This window comes from Coffea eugenioides, chromosome 1 (assembly GCF_003713205.1).
Source record: "Coffea eugenioides isolate CCC68of chromosome 1, Ceug_1.0, whole genome shotgun sequence".
Taxonomy (NCBI): Eukaryota; Viridiplantae; Streptophyta; class Magnoliopsida; order Gentianales; family Rubiaceae; genus Coffea; species Coffea eugenioides.
The window spans coordinates 51005758-51024307 of record NC_040035.1 but is presented as its reverse complement, the minus strand read 5'-3'; the positions used below and the strand labels follow the sequence as shown (position 1 = coordinate 51024307).

Here is an 18550-nt window from a genome sequence, read left to right as displayed (position 1 = left end):
ATTACATCTCCACTGCGATACAACTAACATCGACCCTCTAATTGTTAACGACTTCAGCAAAAATCTATTGACATAAAATGGGAACCATCGGACAAAGAATCTATGAACTATCACAACCTCTAATAGTTGCAAATAGTAACAGTGCATAAAAAAATTATCAAAAAAAAAGGAAAAGAAAAGAAAAGTAGGTTTCCCCCAACCCAAAGGTCCCAAACAGTCAAAGGAATAGAATAAATCCACCTTGGCTGCCAGCTTGGTTCAGTCTTCATTATACAATTGGCGACCAGTTATGTCCATCCACGTCATCATCATACCACTTCTAAATATCTCCTTCCCCAGTTGGTGGAAGATATTTTTGATCCATCGCCCAATGACAAAGTCCGGATCCATAAAGCGCTCCAAAAGCAAAACTCGTTAGACCTCACATGCCTGTGGGGAACCACCTCAACTTTACCGATCATCAAGCCTATCATCACCACCTTTCAACGGTCCATGATCATCCTTCGGTATTCCGCCTGCTGTCACCGTAATCTTTACTTCCAGTTAAAAGAGTCGGTTAAAGTACTATTTTTTTTTTCCCAGATGCCACCACCGCCTCCATTTCCCTCTCCCTATAAATTAAAACCACTTCATTTGCACCTTTTCCTATTATTACTATTAGTATTATGTTGTTGCAGGGAAGTGACTGAGAAGAACTGAGTCGTGAAAGGCCGTGGACTCGACCGGAGCATGGAGGACACCTCAAAATCCCTAAAAAAACATTACCAACTCTCTCGAGCTGCCAAGCGCCGCTTCGGACGCAGAGGCAGAGTAGGCGAGAAGAAAAGCGGCGACAAACACGACGAGGATGACGGTGAGAACGAGGATGAGGTGGACGAGGGCTGTGATGTGCAGGCGTGGGAGACATTGAGCAAGAGCTTTAACGACGTGCAATCTGTTTTGGATCATAATCGAGTTTTGATCAAGCAAGTCAACGAAAATCACCAGTCTAAAGTTGCAGATAATTTGGTTAAAAATGTTGCCCTAATTCAGGAGATTAACGGTAATATTTCTAAAGTCATGGGGATTTACTCTGATCTCTCTGTCAATTTCTCCAGCATCGTTCAACAGCGACAAGCTCTATCCAAGAGTAGTGGCGATACCAGCAACAGCAGTAGCAATAGCTAACCGCCAGCCGGGGGACTCTCCGAGAAACTATCAGATTTGATCAAAGTCATCGGTGGTGGATCCTTCAAGAAATTTCAGTAATCTCCGATGCCTCTTTTATACCTCTGGTGAATTAATAAGCATTTTCTAGAGCTCACTTGTCAAACCTATGCTTATGCTGTCTCGTCTTTTATTGGTTGAGTCGCTTGGTTGACTCACGCTTGTCTTTGTGTTTTGAGTCGTTTGGTATGGATTGGATAAGTTTTAAGGTGTCGTTCAGTCGGTCACTGACTGTACTAGTTATTGATTTTGTGATATGGTGGCGATGGAACTGATGGTTAATGTGATGCTTATGTCTGTTCTTTTTCTGGTTTTATGTTTTCTGGTGTGACATTAAGGAACGATTAGTCGCTGAGCTGCAGGGATGCTTATTGACTGTGCAAAGACATGATTAAGGTATTTATGTTTTAATTTGGTTGATATTGTTTTCCTGCAGCTGGTTCCTAGAATTGACTTGGCGCGCAATTGTTTTAGTTAGCGGCTATGTTTGTTTAGGATTGACTGCTGTTAACGCCAAATACTCTGCCTGTGTTATTCTCATGTTGTCCCGTCCCCATCTGTAAGAGGAAGCCTGATATTTGGCTCCCTTCTCATCTCCCGGAACTCCCCCTCCCTTCCTAGAGCAGTCTCATACATGATACACCGCAAAAGCTTTGAAAATGGATGAAACTACCCAAAGAGAAAGCATTTCCAGTAAGATATGACCACAAAGAGAACAAATATTGATGCCACTGTTAAATTTGTTGCGAACGTCATCCTCTTCCCTTGCCATTGCCACTATTACCCTCCTCAGCTGCCATTAAATACTAATGATTCACCACTAGTAGAAGGCAATTGGATGAAATTGAAAAGACTCTGCAATTGGTGATGAGTAGGAGGTTTACTGTTGTATAGCATCTTCTACTTACTCTTTTGTGCTTGGCCAATCAACCCCTGGGGTTCATGAAGGTTAGCCCCGGCATGACTACTATAATCGTGTTACAGATTATGCTCCCAAATTCTACCACTTTGAGTCCCTTGAAAAAGTTCATTTTACTGGGGAGGCTGTACATCTGTCAAACATGGTGGTTAGGATCTCAGTTTGAGACGGGGGATCTAGCAATAGTAGTGGGAAAGTAAAGATAGAAAGCTTCTTGTGGAGGGGTTATTAGTGCTGGGAAAACAGAAAGTGGAACAGTTAACAAGGGGATTCTCAATGGTCTAGCTAAAATTATTTGGGGATCACGATGACTCTGAACTCCTCTTTGGACGTTTAGCAGAAGGATCCACAATTACATGTATCTTTCTGATTGTTCCACATCATTAGCTTCAAGACCATATTTCCTGCCATTACTTGGTTTTCTTTTGAATGTTCATCAGGGAATAGCTTGGCCTGATTCTGAAAGAATATGCAGAACTTTTTGTGGTTGACAATCATTTTAGCAGGTTATTGTGTCTTCTGTAATTTCTTGTACTGAAAAACTTGTAGCTATTATCAGTCAAGTGCCTATAAGGAGAGGGCTTCTTGATATTTATCATACTAACTTCTCCTAGAATTAACTGGATTCTAGCCACTATTGCTGGATATCCAAGCAGCCATATGCCAAGGAAATTATCTTGCTGCGCTTTGCTTTTGTGATAGTAACAAAGCTGCGGGGATCAGGACAGTATGAGGTCTACTTAGTGCGATTGGGGATGAGGTTTCTCTTTGGTGTTATCACTTGATCTGCTTCCTGACGACAGACACCGTTGGAGAGTTTATGTTAACAAGACACGCATATATCAGACTTGATCGTATGGTTCATTTGAAGGTGAGCTTCTTCTCAGTTAGTGCGATGTTTTCTGAAATAATGTCCTTACTATTCTATAATCTGATACGTTACCGATTTGAGCCGCTTGTTCTGTTACGGAGGCTGGAGAAGACCTTTGTTGTTGCATCGCAAAATATTAGACTCGTAAAGACTGAAGCTAAGTTCGACCTAGTGTGATATAGGGAAGAATTTTGTTTATTTTTCTCTTAGTGACATTTACATACACGTTTTAGCCGTTGGATTTTATGCCTCTTGTAATTGGATAACTGCATTGCCCCGTCCGACATTTTGTTCAATTTTCATGTCTTTAGCTAGAAGGATAGTCAATGTTGAGGTTTCAAGTTGTTGGCTGTTACAGCATCGTGCTATTTAATCTCGATTACGTACACGTCTAATTGAGCTCGGCATTTCTACATTCCTGATTCCACCTTGATCGCATCCGACATCTCCTGGGTGGTGACTGATCTTTGACTAACAAAAATGACGAGAAAAGTATGATAAACAAATGCCATTTTTGTTCCAAACTTCAAAGAACGGTATACAAAATGAGAGGAGCCATTCTCGGCCAATTCCTTAAGTTGGAAAAGATGGTCATAAAGCAATTTGATTACTGAATCCCAGTACTCGTACCAGGTTCTATTAAATGATTTATTTCTCTCTGATTTTTCTTAAAGATTAAAAAAAAAAGTGTTCACGCCTCTAAATTTCAGAGTTAGAAACGCCACAGGCCTAACAGCGCAAGTTAGGAATGGTAATCAAGTGTCAAGAGTGATGCGTCCAAATTCAGGTTTTTGTGAAAATTATGGATCCTGTGGCGCGGTGCTAGCATTTAAAACCCAATGCCATCTCTTGCGACCTATACAGTAGACAAATTCAAATACTGTACTCAGTGGTAGATTAGATTTCGACTCTTTTCCCAGGCAGAATAGACGACAATAGGACTTCAATATTGTAAAATTTGCAAATAATTGAGTACATCAAATTCTGTCCAATCTTAGTCTACTTCTTTATTTGAGTCAATTCTACCCAACATTATTCTACTCCTGCAATTTAACAAGTTAAATATAACTTTAGAACAATGACTGCTCGTTCAAGGAAACAAAAAGATAATGCTTCAAAGAGCTCCACAATAAAAAGTTATGAAGTTTGAAACCGTCACAAGAAACGAGGGTCTACTAATACAGAATCATGCAACTGCAACTGAGCCATTCTAACCCAAACAGTTAGCAGAACAAAAAAAGACACCTAAGCAGAAGTTCATCATAATGGGAGTTCACCACTGTCGGCAATTTTAACTTCGCTTTTTGGCGTTCCATTCTGCCTGCCTTCAGCTTCAATCGCATAAACTACATCCATGCCAGAGAGGACCTTACCAAAGACTACATGCCGACCATCCAACCTGTAAGCAGGATAAGTTGTGCAACATTGAACCGACAAAGAACAGAAAAGGCCCACTTATTTGACTATTAAAGATTAAAAGCACAATGGCATAAGATGCATGAAAATTACCAGCTAGTTGTGACAGTTGTTATGAAGAACTGTGAACCATTGGTGTCAGGACCAGCATTAGCCATTGACATCAGGCCTGAAAATTAGATAAGAGTGAAATCAATCTACATCATGCTGGGGAATCATTGAACTTTCAAAACTTCTGTGTAAACCAGTCCCTTGAAAAAATAAAATTACCTGGTCCGGTATGCTTAATTTTGAAATTTTCATCAGCAAATTTCTCTCCATAAATTGACTCCCCACCCCTACCATCTCCAAGGGTGAAGTCACCACCTTGAATCATGAAGTTGGGGATGATTCTATGGAATTTGCTTCCTTTGTAATGGAGAGGCTTCCCGCTCTTTCCAGTACCTTTCTCCCCTGAAAATAAAATCCTACCCGTAAATCTTGTGCTTAATTGAGTTACAAACCAATCTTGTGCTGCGGCCAAATCATTGATGAGATACATATCCTAGACTGGTATAATTATCAAGTTAACCACTAAATCGACCAGAATTCACCAGAATGAATCAATAAATCATTTGAAGACACAATGGATTAAGCATTCACAGAGTTGGTGAATAATTTTTGAGAAGGAAGCAGATTATAGAATGTACCTGTGCACAATGCTCTGAAATTTTCTGCCAACCAAAATAAATGTGTTTGAGAAAGAAAAAAAAATCAGGAAATAGAACGTTTTGATGAGATCACCCATTTTTTATCTTATATCACACCATCATACCTGCTGTCTTAGGAACTGCTTTGCCAAAGAGACCCATCACCACCCGCCCTGAACACGAATGACAAAGATCATTTTTCAAGTCTAAAATTTAAAAAAGAAATAGGCGATAATCTATAAAATTAGCAGCTCCAGTGGTTCACTTCATACTCAGGCCTATTCTTAGTAAAACTCGCAGCATTAGATTTAGATATAAGATCTGTATGCAAGTACAACTGATAAGAGCATGAAAAGGAAGACCAAGAGCATACCAGCAGGTCTTCCATCAATCTCGACATCGAAGTAAACTTTGTGAGTCACTTCTTTCAAGTCATTGTCTGATTTTTTAGCCTGCGTGTGTAATTATGTAGTAAAATATAAGTAGTCGAACATCAAGTATCGAACAAATTGCAAACTTTAAATGTTTCTTAAGAATTATAAAATTCCATGAATTAGTTATCTCGGACGATACTCAGTAACTCCATTAAATCGGGAAAAAGCAATTCAATAGTTAAATAATATCTTCATTTTTCCTTCGGCCAACTTCACGATTTTGTTAAACAACCAATCCACAAACACGATAGCCATATCGGTAGAATCTATTACTACTATTACTACTAAATTCTATTAGTTGCGGGCAATTATCCACATAGATCGTTAAAAATCGAAATCCTGGAGAGTACTATAAGTTCCTCATCCAGGTCAATCATTTTATAATACTAATTAAATTCTCCATCATGCAAAAAGCCAAAAATGAGGATCACCTAAAACGTCGGGACAAAATATTGGAATTGGTTTTATGCTCTATTCAACAACTAAAATTGCAGTTAAAATCAATCCGATAAAGACAGATCGAAACTTTGATTCAGAATTAGTGTATTATAATATACCGATGATGAGGATAACGAAAATAACCTGAGCAACGGCTGTCAGTCCGAGGATGAGTAGACTGCAAAAGAGTACTGTGAGAGTTTGCGAGCTCGATCTGGCCATATCCTTCTGCCGAAGTTGTGTTCCTCAACTTTTTCGGGTACCCACTCGGAGAAGGAAGGGTATATGACCCGAGGGGTTTTGTGGAGGCCACCAATAGAACAGCGACACGTAACGTATTGAGGTGTTGCTGATCAATGCTATTGGTTAGAGGTTCGTGGGGGTTCTTTGGAGTAGAATTTTGGACTTGATGGACTAATAAGACTGGAACGTGAAGGCCCAAAGAAAAGCACGAGAAAGTCCAGAATCTCTACGGCAGCAAGAATAACTAAGGCGTGATTTTAGTTCCTTCAAATGTCTTCACGCTTTAGTTGGAATGGCTCTCCATCTATCTGCAATGAACTATGTGTGTGTGTGTGTGTGTGTTTTTTTTTTTTTCCGGAGCAGTATCACTGACATTGTAACTTAATTAAAATATAGGAATAAAGAAGTACAAAGTGATGGATTTAGAAAAATATTAGTGGCTAAAAATAATCTATAAATTTGAGTTTCACTATCCTTTTTTTTTTTTTTTTGGTTTGGCTGGTGACAGGATCAAAATCGTTATAACTCTGAACGTATGGTAACTTAATTTTTCTTGCTCGTCTAAACCTTGCGCATGAAATTTTCCTATTGGGTCCTGTAAACAAGACTTGCATTGCCAGCAAGGTAGATTCCTATATTAGATGGATTCCCTAACTAAGCAAAACTCAACATTTATGGCTCAGTTGCTGGTTGCCTGGTTCACTCAGTAAGGCAGGTGTTCGAGGAATCATCAGGGATTGCAATGGTCTCTGGATTGCTCGCACTGGGAGCTTGTTTAGTGCCTTGTGCTGAATTTTGGGCACTCAGAGAAGGATTACACCTGGCAAAATTGCTTAATATCTCCTCCCTTGAAATGGAATCGAATTCAAAAATTATAGTCTCTCTTATCCAAAATAATTCTCTAATTTTTCATGAGCTTTCCCCTCTTCTTTTTGATTGCCGGGAGCTATTGACTGCATTTTAGCAGGTACGTTTCTACCATAATTTCCGGGAAGCAAATAGATGCGCAGACGTGCTGGCAAAATATGGAAGGAGCTGTATAGGACACATCCAGGCTTTGATAGTTGTCCTGATTTCATACTTCTTTTTGTGTTAGATGATATTAGGGGTGTTATCTTTCCAGGCATCCTGGATGTGATTTCTGATGATTCTGGATGACTGTATAATGACTACTTCTGTCAACCTCTTTGTTTACTTTTAATGCATCCTTATTCACCAAAAGAAAAACTTAATTTCTTGCTGCATTTCTACGAGTGCCAACTGCGATTTGCTGTTTTTGTATTGAACATTTCTTTCTTTAAGATTTCTCTTTGGTTAACCATCTGATTTCTGCTCAAACTATGAAGCATGAGCCCACTTGTAACTCCACAAATATAGCACAGTTTCTATGAAATATTGAAGAAAAACAAAACAAAAGCAAAGACATCTAGTTCTTGGTTCTTCTCAATACAGAGGAAAGAGGACTGCCAAGATTGATCTTCTTCTCGGTCTCCAACTTTAGTCAAGTCCAACGAAGGCACGACATTGTAACTGCCAGTATTCTTTAGCTTCTTCCAGCCGTGCTTTCCGCTCCTTCTGCCGCCGTTCGTCCCAGTATTCTGGCAATCTATCCAAATACCAGGAAGGCTCAATTAAATGCAGCTAATGTAAACCTTCTTCTTTTTGGTTTTTCCTCAAGTATTGCTGTACTTAGATTTGCACTGTAAAATAAACCAGCCAATAACTGAATCAACTTACTTTCTTCTCAGTAAAATGCTTAGTTCGGACATGCGCATTGCTCCACTGAACACACCATTCTGATGGAAGTAAATCCCATAATCAGTGACATTGTCACAATCTTGTTCTCAATATTTTATCCACGTGCCTCGGACACCAAAATCAGGAAACAGAACTTTGCACGTAAACTACCATCAACTTAGGCACTAGTTTGGCTTAGATCAGGTGTATTATGTTTTAGAGCTTATGTGCTGGCCATTTTACCTACACCTAACATGAGTAGCCACAGACTTCGCATTAACATATGCAAGAAGTTTTTGCAATTGATGAGGGTAATTCCTACTTCCTGCTGCCTTTTCTAGCAACCGGGTTCATTTTCTTGATTTTGCAACCATGTTCAGCACTTGTTCGATACATCTACCAAGTGAATTCACATAAAAGTAAAGTTACCTACTTTTCTGCACAATGGGCATTTTGATTTTGAATCTGCAGCCTTTATTCCATCAATGGTAGATACTGATCCAGCAGAACAAGCACACATGTAACAGAACATATGACTACATGTGAGAGAAACTGGATCAAATAATGCTTCCTGTTGTCAAATATATGCACAAGTCTCAACTTCACCGGTGCTGAAGCTAAAGGGAACACTTCTTACTACTAAAACATTTAACTCACCAAACAGATAGAACAAGTTAGATCAACATCAAGCACCCTCGAATTGGAAAGAGATGCTGAAATGGAAAATCTTCCTTCACTTATTTGCAGCTTGCAGTCATCCAATAGTCCAGGAATAGTAGTTTTGTTCTTTTTTTCCTGCACATTTATGTGCCATGCCATCAATTCACAGAGGCAAGGGTTTTTAAGGTCCTCAAGCTGCACATTTTGGCATTTCAGGTTGTTTATTGAGCCATGAACCTGCAGGCAGAAAAAGACAGATCTTGCTGATTAATGCATCGACAATATGAAGGGGCCAAGTATAGATGAAATTTAGTTGCATATTCATCATAATTCTGCCTTTATGCGGTCTGCATTTCAAAGCACAATTTGTTTGTCTTGAAGATTTGCAAGTTAATTTCTGTTTGTTCCTTTTGATATAGTAGTTTATATACTGGAAGTGGGAGATATCAATGCGGTTATGAGCTATCTGACTTCTTTAAAACCTATACAGAGCTGAAAATGGAACCTGAAAAGTACTGAGAAAAAAAAAATGAAAATTCAATGACCTCGTCACATTTCAAATCATAAAAATTCAATGACCTTGTCATATTTCCTCAGGACTTCTCCCATGGCCTTTGTACTGATATCAGATGACGTTGAAGCGTTGCTTTCTAGTGCCAGGGCGGCATGCTTCTCTCGTACCCTGTTTATACAAATTACGAAATATTTCCGGAATCCTGAAGCCAACAAGGTCTTGAGATATTTAGCCATATGGTTTGCTGAAGCAGATTACAGTTGCGGAGGAGTTTCTTGTACCTGACGTAAAAACTGCCCCTTCGCATGCTACAACATGTAATTAGATGAAAAAACTGAAGGGCTGGATATGGGGGGGGGAGGAAAAATAATATGTAAAGCGGGAGGAAAAATCAGGCTAAGCTAGCAGTGAGAATATGCCACTTGGTCATATGAACACCATCCTGCCGCAATTTACGAAGTATTCTCCAAGTACTGACCAGGAGGATAAACGAGTTTGACAAACTAAGACAATAATATTTCTCAGTTTCAAAGATGCATATCTCGTTTCCAGCTCCCTTATGAGTCAAGTTACCGGAGCTTTTTGGATAACCTAAATCATTTAGTTTTGACAAAAGGGAACAAATTCTTTCATTTTTTTGTTCAAGAAAAAGATTGGAAACATGAAGGTTGGCAAAAAGGAAGATGAAGACCTGAGGAACTTCGGGGAGACAGTTGATGTAATGAGCCGTGTACTCAACTCCTGGCTTGCTTCTCGACGTTCACTGAGGTTCTGCACTTAGGGAAGTCACTGCAAAAGGGAAGGGAAACAGCTGGAGAATTTATTCGGCCCAAAAGTTACACATTCTTGTGTAGGTAGTGGACTTAGTTTCCATCTTTATATCCAAATCCAAAGACGCTATTTGGTTTGGATTATTCCTTTCCTATCGATCATCACAATACAATACATTTTGTGTTTATGTGTCCCTCTTGGGGACCCCTACTAACCTTTTCTACGAATACAATCATTAGTGCTTGACAGAGGCTCGATCGGCCACTTTCACTTTTCCATTATCTCAATCAAAAAATCGATCGTGTGCATCCACATTCACCGTGTCAATGAATTCCAACTGAATTCTTGGTCAATACATATCATTGAGAGATAATGAAGGAAAGATCGTTTGATCTCATATTAATCACCTAATGGTTAATAATTTTGACTATTAATAAGGAAAGCATAGATAATATTACATACCGCATTTAACACATTAAAGCATCATTAAGGAAGTGAAACAGATTTTATGCCTAAGTTGGTACTCTGCTATGTGTACACTCAGCCCAGCCCAACACATGAACTCTTCCACCCATATAGCAGGAATTGGAATGGATGCTTGAGGAATTATAATTCAATGAATTTTAATTTTACAAAGAAAAAATATAGCAAATTGGACATCAGAATTGGAATTGGGTTCTCAATTCCAAACCCAATCCTCAAATTCCATAGCGAACCAAACGCTTCCTTGTTACAAGTTGAGCTTCTGCTGGTGAACTATCACTGGAACATTCCCTTCGCAGTTCATGCATGAAAGTAATTTTTTTGAGATCCATGCAAAACCGGCGGAATCAGGGTTAATTATCCCCGGGTCTGGATCCAATCTGTTCGGACAAGTTGACTTTTCAAGATAAAATGCGTCCAGTACTCCAAGAAATTAAAAAATGGGTATGGCTGGTACAAGCCACTAATGCATGCACTACCACATTACAAATTCTTGTATAATTAAAGAGTTCGTAGGACTTAAAATTTATTTTTTTAAGAGACGAACTTCATACATAAATAGATTTTGGATATCGTTAGATATATGGATATCGTTAAAAATAATTTCAATTGAAGAGAACAAAAACATACATAAATTTCGTACGAGATGGGACGGTGGCCCGCCTCCAGCCACTAGATCCGTGGACGTTTGTATAGTATGCACATATCAAAAGAGATTCTCGAGGCCTACAATTATGGCCCATTGAGGAGCATCAAACTCGAGGCCTGTTTGATAGTTAGTTATTTCAATATTCATGAAAAAATTCTCTCGTTTTCCCCTCTCTTTTCTCACGGCCGCTGTGTCATTCCCTGGATTTATAATAATCATATTCAATTACTTTTTTTTCCCAACAATAGAGAGGAAGAAATTTTTAAACCTAATCCTCAACCCAACTCAAAAGGCAATTGCTAATCATATTCAATTACTACTAGCAGACAATTGTTGAAAAGTAAACTAAGGTCTCGTTTGGGATTGCGTTACTTTTAGCTCCTAAAATTATTTTTAAAGTGTTTGGTGAACATCATTTCATAAAATTAGAAGCAGAGTTTTTAGTGTTAAAAGTACTTTTAGCAAAAACTCAAATTTGGTGCTTTTAAATTAGCTTTTGTGATTTGAAAAATAAAATATCAAATTTAATCATCTTATCCTAATTTATGAACCAAATAAAAAGATAAATACTTTTAAAGATTTTTAAATTACACATTATCTAATATAATAAGTACCTATTGAATTGTATATCCAAACAATATATTTAAAGACATTTAAGCAGTTGATAAGTACTTTTATTAAAAGATTTATTAGAGAAGTACTTTTCAATATACTGCTGCAACTCCAAGCAGCCCTAAGTAAGATTTCTAAGCGAGTCTCAAGTCTCTACGACATCTTGGTGAAACAATTTACTTAAAAATGAAAGAAAATAATATTAGGAGAATCTAATTGTCACATCTCTACTTAATCTAGACATATATTGACACTGTTAAAACTGAATTAATTTCTTTTGTGTCAGTAGTGTATATACTAGTAATTTTGAATACATATTATTTGATTTTAATTTGAATTTAGGTTTCAATCTTGTTTGACAATCTAATTCAACACTTAAATATAATGAATTAAAATTTTAACATATTCAGACGTGTTTGATCATCAAAATTAGAACATCTGAATTCATTAAGCGGCCACTAAATTTCATAGGCAAAATTTGGTCTAAGAAAATAAGTGATAAGTTATTTGCTTATCATTTAATATGATATATATTTAAATATATCAAATTTAATATTGAATAATTCATTAATTTGATAATTTCAGATTTCAATTTTACGAGAAGCATATTTCATCTTTTGCATATGTCCACGCATTTAAAGGTGCTGATTAATTAATATATATACTATCTGCGAATACAAGGTAACAAACTGAGGAGGTGTCCAGGCCATGATGTACGATAATTGGAGTTGAGCACTGATCAGAGGCCGCCAGGGCCTACTTTTATCCATCAGTTACAGTTTTCAGTTTTGGCTCAGCATAAGGGGTCAAATCAACAACTAACACTCTTCCCGCGACACCAAAGTGCCCAGCCCAACTGGTGGGAGTTTACAGCTGAGTCACTCAACTGTGCACACCGAAACCCCGAGAGACCGGTTGGTGAGTGCATCAAGTGCCATCGCCCCATTCCGCGCTGCCACCCATCCCAACCACCTCGTCCACATTTTTCAAACAATTCTGTTGGACCACTGTCCACCATTTGATGCTGTTTCCAGATTCATTTTTCAGAGCCTTTGAAATTTGTGTGAGAAGTACGAAAACTGATACAGAATCAGATATAGGAGATGTACAAAAACCGGAAGAAGGCTATTTAGTAAAACAGATGAATTTCCACCATGAATTCTCAATTGCCCATGTTAATTGCTCTAGCCTTCATCCTACACTATCAGAATCAATCCCACTTTCCTCTTTCCTTACTTTCTTGAAAAAGCACTGGTATTCACTGCAGTAGAAAGTTTGTCATTCCCCCCGTCTTTATCTCTTTCCAATTTAACTTCCCTTTTCCTTTATCTGCACTCAAACTTCCAATAACTTGTCAAGCAATCTTTAACTAATCCAAATCCAGGTCACTCCATATTTGTTTCTTTTAGTACTAGCCAGTATTTCGTTGTCTTCGTGCTGCGGTCAAGAATGGACGTCATTACTGGTGGGCTTACGGTTGCTTCTTCTGATTCAGTAAACCACGAGGCTCCATCATCCTCATCTTCTGCACATGTTCAAGAACAAGAGGAGAATGCATTTGTTGCCCGTGATCGAACCCCAAACGACCTTGAGCAGTACCACCCCCCGCATCAGCACCGCCATCGCCCGGTATCTTATCGCCTAAATGTTTCAGTATTTCAGGTGGTTAACGCAAGTATCAGAGATGAGGCGTGTGCTGCATTCATAGTCCTCGTCACTCTTTGGATTTTGGGTACTACTATTTTCTTTTCTTTTTGAAATTTTCTTGAATTGGGCACATGATTTGTCTAAATGTTGCTCTATTATTCTTTCTTTGTTTGACGAACTCAACAAATGTGTTTCCGGTGTCTTGTCAAGAAAGATAGTGATTTTGAATAGAGAAAACCCAATTAGTTGTAGTGCTGTTTTTTGGCGTGAAAGACTCCGTATTTCTGTAAATTTTGATCATACAACATATGCGCGAATCTTGAGTTTTTATTTGGATTTTTGACAGCTTGTCTTGCTGTGATACTGGGATTTTATGGACCTTCAAACATTGAGTTGGGTCCTAATAGTTCACGCCTTTTAGATGCCAATCCATTTTTCGTGCAGTCAATCAAGGTCAGTTGTTGGATGCTTTTCTTCTACTCTTGCTGCTTTCTCTGGCGCAAAACACGAGAGTTTGAGTTGGTTTATATACATACAGGTCAAGGAATTACATGAATCAAAACACCGACCAGTTCTGTATGGGTTTGATGAATTACCTCCTCTGGATGTTAAAATTACCTGGACAGAGGCACATGTTGCATTTGTTGAACCTGGAAACCACAGGGTAAAGTTTCTTCGGTTGCCTCTTGGGTCTCAAAATTCAATGATTTCTTGAGTCTTTTGAGCTCTTTTGACTAAAGTGCGTAGTTGAAAACATCTTTGTTCTACAGGAGTGGCAATACTTTCTGAACAAAGGGTCGAAAATACGTGTTTCATACTGTGTAAAAAGTCCAACTGGTGCTGCTTTGTCCCTTGTAATAGTTGAAGGTAAAAGCTCTGGATCTCTGGAATCTTTCTGATTGCTGTGTTTAGTTATTCAGTGCATACAACTGTCTCTATTGTTGTTTATAAGTGTTTGATCTAGTAAGGCTTGATGGTAAAAATCCAATGGGTCAGAGTCTTTAAAAAAAATTAGATCGTGTTGACTAGAGTTTCTGATTGTGATAATAGGCACGATTTGTATCAGAATATAATTTCTAGGCCTGAAAGGATTCAAATATGAATTTCAGGACTTATCCTATTTCAGAATCTTTGCCATCTTCATCGAAAAATTTTTGAGAACCTTGAAGAACTTTGAAGGTTGCTTTGTGTGTGTGCGTGTTTTGCTTTTTGGGACAGGAAGGCAGGTGGTGAGTTTCTAGACCTACTGTTAAGTTAATCCCAAGTTGATGTCCTTGAGATCCTGATTAAAGAGTCCTCATCTGAAACCATCTAGAGATATTTTTTAATTCTAACTGGTTGAAATTTTGGCTTTATACTGCTCCCTTTTCTTTCTACATTCCCATTTCTGGTCTAACTTTCCTGTAATTTATTTTGAAGGAAAAGGAAACCTTGTTGATTGGATTGGGGACCCATCACAACCCACTACGACTTTATCCTGGAACATTATCCATGGTAAACAGCTAAATCTCTCTCTCTCTCTCTCTCTCTCTCTCTGTGAGTGAGAGAGAGAGAGAGAACAGATGTAGTAGTTTCATCATTACCCTTTTTTTTGAGTTGCTTTGAGCATCTATGGCTTTTGTTTCCTTTCTTTTTTCATTTGATACTCCTTGCAGGAACTGGAACAGTAGAGCAGGAAATTTTGAGATCCAAAATGTATTATATTGCATTGGGGAACTTGAACTTTGAGGAAGTGCAGGTAAGCTCAACATCTTGACTCTTATAGATACTTCGTGATTACATCACTTTTATAGATTAAAAGTTTCAAGCACGCATATTTTAAAATTGGAAATTAATTAGAACGACTGCAGTGGCATAGACTAAATATCTTTCAATGAAATGATGGTAGAAGTATTGACGTCCCATAATGTGCTAGATGTTTACTTGACATTCCTCCAAGGCAGAAAAGAGCGAACAGCACTGTAAATTTCTTGTGGGAATGATTTTGACCTGACTTCTGAAGGTAGTTAAAAGTCAAGCATACTCTTTTTGTTTTTCCCCCCTTCTGGCAACCTCCCTCTTTTATTACTTTAGGCTACTTTAGATAGACATTTGGTTTGTTACTTGTTGGCTCAAAAACCATTCCATTGAGCTCTAAATGCAGATGTTTAGACAAATGAATTTCTTGTCTGTTCTTATGACTTTCATAAGGTTATTTCGTTCTGTATAACTGCTTTCCATCATTTGTGCATTACTTAGGATACCTCGATGGAACTGAACTCAACTAAGGTAAAAGCATGTAGGATACTTCTTTAGGCTGCTCATGGATGTTTTTGAGAAATGATGAAAGAATTATTCTGAAAATAGTTTCTGTCAGTAGAGGTAATATCATCACAATCCCTCTTGCCTCATGCAGATTGATATTAATTTATGAAATTACTACCAGGTTCCCTATAGCATGTCTTACAGCTTAAGTTTTTCTATCCCTTAAAATCAACAATTACGGTGACAATTTGACAATTAGCATATTTTTCTTTTTATTGAAAATAAATAAACTTTAGATGCGTCTCTGGAATTTTACAGATGAAAAAGGGAAGCATTTTAAAAATATCTAATGCACGTCCACCAGGACTCAAGGGCAAATGAAACTAGTTTGTCTTACTAAAGGGATCAAGTTCATGTTGCATTTTTGGTTGGGCCAGGAAAGGGTAATTTTAACATTATTGCATCTGAATAACTAGCTCTTGAAAGTTAATAGATGCCTGGTATCAATCAAAGGTCAGTTGATCCCATATGTGGGGACATTATGGGGAAGCAAGGTTATTGTTAGTTGTACCTTACAAAGAGCTAAAACAGTATCTGACAGTTTACATCATGCCGTTTGATGAATTCAATCAAATTGTATAGGTTCAGTTGAACTTCACAATAGAGGCTCTGACGTACAATACAACTCAAGCCAATTATAATTGCTCAGTGAGTCATCGGCCTTGCATTTGGAGGCTATTTTTCATGGGAAATGCTGCTATCATCACTACTCCTGGCCCAGAGCTGGTAAGGCAGCTACTTTCAGTGTGTGTCTTACTATTATTCTTAGCAGAAATTTAGTTCATGACAGTCAACATTAATTTTTTGTATTCTTCTCTCCCTCCCTCCCTCTCTCTCTCTCTAGTTTGATTATGCAAGTTAGATTGCTTTTTATCCCTGACGATTATGACTGCAGTCATGAAAACAAATGCTTTCAAACTAATTAGAATATATCGTGGGTTTTTAAAAAAAAAAAAAAAAAATCAAACACAGAGTTATCCAAGTTCAGTGGTTCTGTTTCATTGACTTCATGTCCAAGGTGGACGCCAGATTAAGATCTTGCTGGTTTTTTTTTTCAATGTTTTGGCTAATCACTACATTTTCATGGCCCAGATTTGTTACTTTTTATGCCTTTGCGACTGGGTTAATGATATTATCACTTAGATGTAGATAAGAAAGTATATTACATTCTCAGTATGAGGAAGTTGCTGCATTGATCAACATTAATGTGTTGTGGAGTCAAGAATATTAGCTCTGTCTTTTGTCAAAGTGAACCTCTATCATCCATCTAAATTGTAGTGTCTCCACACATTAATCCATGATTCAATGTTTCCAGGGTATGACCAATTATATATGGCATGCACAAGTATCTTATGGTCAACGATGGATTTCATACTTTGTTGGATCAGGTTTGTGTTTTCTGAATTTGATATTTTTTCTGCGGCACCCAGAAAAGTGTGTGACACTGAATGTTGGATTTGCTATATTTGCAGCCTCAGTGACCGTCCTCCTTATACTGGCAACAAAACTTTGCTTCTCATTTAGGATTACTGGAGAATATGAGACAGGATTCCAAGCTGGGATGACAGCATCTGAAAGAGCCCCACTGCTTTCTCAGAAGGATGATGATCTTTCTAGTTGGGGCTCTGTTGATTCAATGTCACACGATGAAGAGGAGTTGAATGACTCAATAGCCACCCCTGATGGAAAGCAACTAAAGGAGGGAGACGGCCTTAAAGATCATAGACAGCTTTGCATCCTTTGCTCGGATGCATTTCGCGACTGTTTCTTTCTTCCTTGTGGGCATTGTGCTGCCTGCTTTACTTGTGGGAAAAGGTTAGTTGACTTCACTGTTGCTCTTATACCGAGAAAATCTTGGATTCTTGGAATGGTGAAGGTCATTCTTTATCAATGCCGGTGCCATATTTGGAAAAGAAATTTAAAAAATTTATGCCCTTCATTTTTTTTTTCCTGCCTTCATGAAGGAGCAGTGGAAGGGGGAGAAGGGGAATTGACAAAACACGAATGGCATTTTAGTTGTTGGAAAGTTCGTTAAGATGAAAATTGTGGTTTCAAAATCTCATATCCATAATTCCGTGTGTCTTTATGCAGGGCCATGGAGGAGGCTGGTAAATGTCCAATCTGCCGTAAGGCAATGAAGAAGGTGAGGAAGATTTTTAGCGTGTAGATATTGAGTTTCCTGTTTGGGAAACGAGTCTAGCACCGAGTGAAGTGAAACTGCTCACTGAAAAAATGATGCGGAAACCTTGCTGGAAGATGCATCAGAAATGGAGCACAAGGAAGATGCATACCATTTTTAGATTGGGTTGCATGAGCTTGACTACAGTTACAGGTCCATGTAAATCGTAGCTAAATTTTTTCTTGATAGGAATCCTCAGTCTTCCATGTAAAGCTTCAAACAAATTTGAAGCATAATGGCTTTCTTTACGTGCCTAGATCAGTATAAATAGACAATTATTGTAAGTGAATGGTATTCAACATAGAAGTACATGATTTTCTGGAGGAATCCTTGCTTATTCTAAGAGAATAGGACTGCTTTTTCTTTTTTTCTTTTTTTTTGGTGTACGGTAGTGTACTGGTGCCCTCTTATCAGTTATTATTGTCTTCTGCTTGAAACGTTGGGGCTCTGTTTCGCAGCCAAATTTTGTTCATGGGCCAAGAAATGTCCCTAAGAAGCCCGTTGGACAATTTTGGCAACAGGTGGAGGAATTTCTCTTATCTAATGGGGCATAAGGGACTGGTGGAGTTTGCCCCTACGCGGAGTATCTCCTCGGCGGCTACACTTAAACTCGGATTAAGTATTGTAATAATGATCCCTAAGTTCGTCATTTTTTCCCACTTAAACTCCAATTCTATTTGAAAACATTACCAGTTGCCAAAGACTTTTTTCCAACACATTTTATTGAAAAAAAAAGGATCAATAGCTCAAATCTTGACCTGCCAGTTGCCCTAGCATA

General features: G+C 38.2%; 4 protein-coding genes across 5 annotated transcripts; 2 read left to right on the top strand and 2 right to left on the bottom strand.

The window, feature by feature from the left end:
- Positions 1-623: 623 nt before the first annotated feature.
- LOC113764138 lies at positions 624-1522 on the top strand. Its single transcript, XM_027308205.1, has 2 exons — positions 624-965; positions 1098-1522. Exons 1-2 carry the CDS (start codon positions 730-732, stop codon positions 1165-1167), a joined length of 306 nt encoding a protein of 101 aa, XP_027164006.1. The 5' UTR covers positions 624-729; the 3' UTR covers positions 1168-1522.
- A 2459-nt stretch (positions 1523-3981) lies between these two features.
- LOC113764127 (peptidyl-prolyl cis-trans isomerase CYP19-4) lies at positions 3982-6318 on the bottom strand. The gene is made up of 7 exons (XM_027308194.1): positions 6118-6318; positions 5475-5553; positions 5227-5274; positions 5102-5125; positions 4683-4865; positions 4506-4581; positions 3982-4395 (listed from the first exon to the last, which is right to left on the bottom strand). The coding sequence occupies exons 1-7, from the start codon at positions 6193-6195 to the stop codon at positions 4257-4259; spliced, it is 627 nt and encodes a 208-aa protein (XP_027163995.1). The 5' UTR covers positions 6196-6318; the 3' UTR covers positions 3982-4256.
- A 1212-nt stretch (positions 6319-7530) lies between these two features.
- On the bottom strand, positions 7531-9911 carry LOC113748845 (E3 ubiquitin-protein ligase BAH1-like). Of its 2 annotated transcripts, XM_027292424.1 has the most exons (6): positions 9819-9911; positions 9193-9435; positions 8611-8850; positions 8387-8524; positions 7954-8012; positions 7531-7822 (listed from the first exon to the last, which is right to left on the bottom strand). In XM_027292424.1, exons 2-6 carry the CDS (start codon positions 9361-9363, stop codon positions 7714-7716), a joined length of 717 nt encoding a protein of 238 aa, XP_027148225.1. In that variant the 5' UTR covers positions 9364-9435; positions 9819-9911; the 3' UTR covers positions 7531-7713. The 2 variants fall into 2 exon arrangements, with proteins under 2 accessions (XP_027148225.1, XP_027148234.1); XM_027292433.1 differs by having other exon boundaries at positions 8383-8524; positions 9193-9911.
- Positions 9912-12550: 2639 nt separating this feature from the next.
- LOC113782787 lies at positions 12551-18099 on the top strand. Its single transcript, XM_027328712.1, has 10 exons — positions 12551-13374; positions 13636-13742; positions 13828-13953; positions 14060-14156; positions 14709-14783; positions 14945-15027; positions 16176-16319; positions 16909-16981; positions 17066-17408; positions 17685-18099. Exons 1-10 carry the CDS (start codon positions 13092-13094, stop codon positions 17758-17760), a joined length of 1407 nt encoding a protein of 468 aa, XP_027184513.1. The 5' UTR covers positions 12551-13091; the 3' UTR covers positions 17761-18099.
- Positions 18100-18550: the final 451 nt, after the last annotated feature.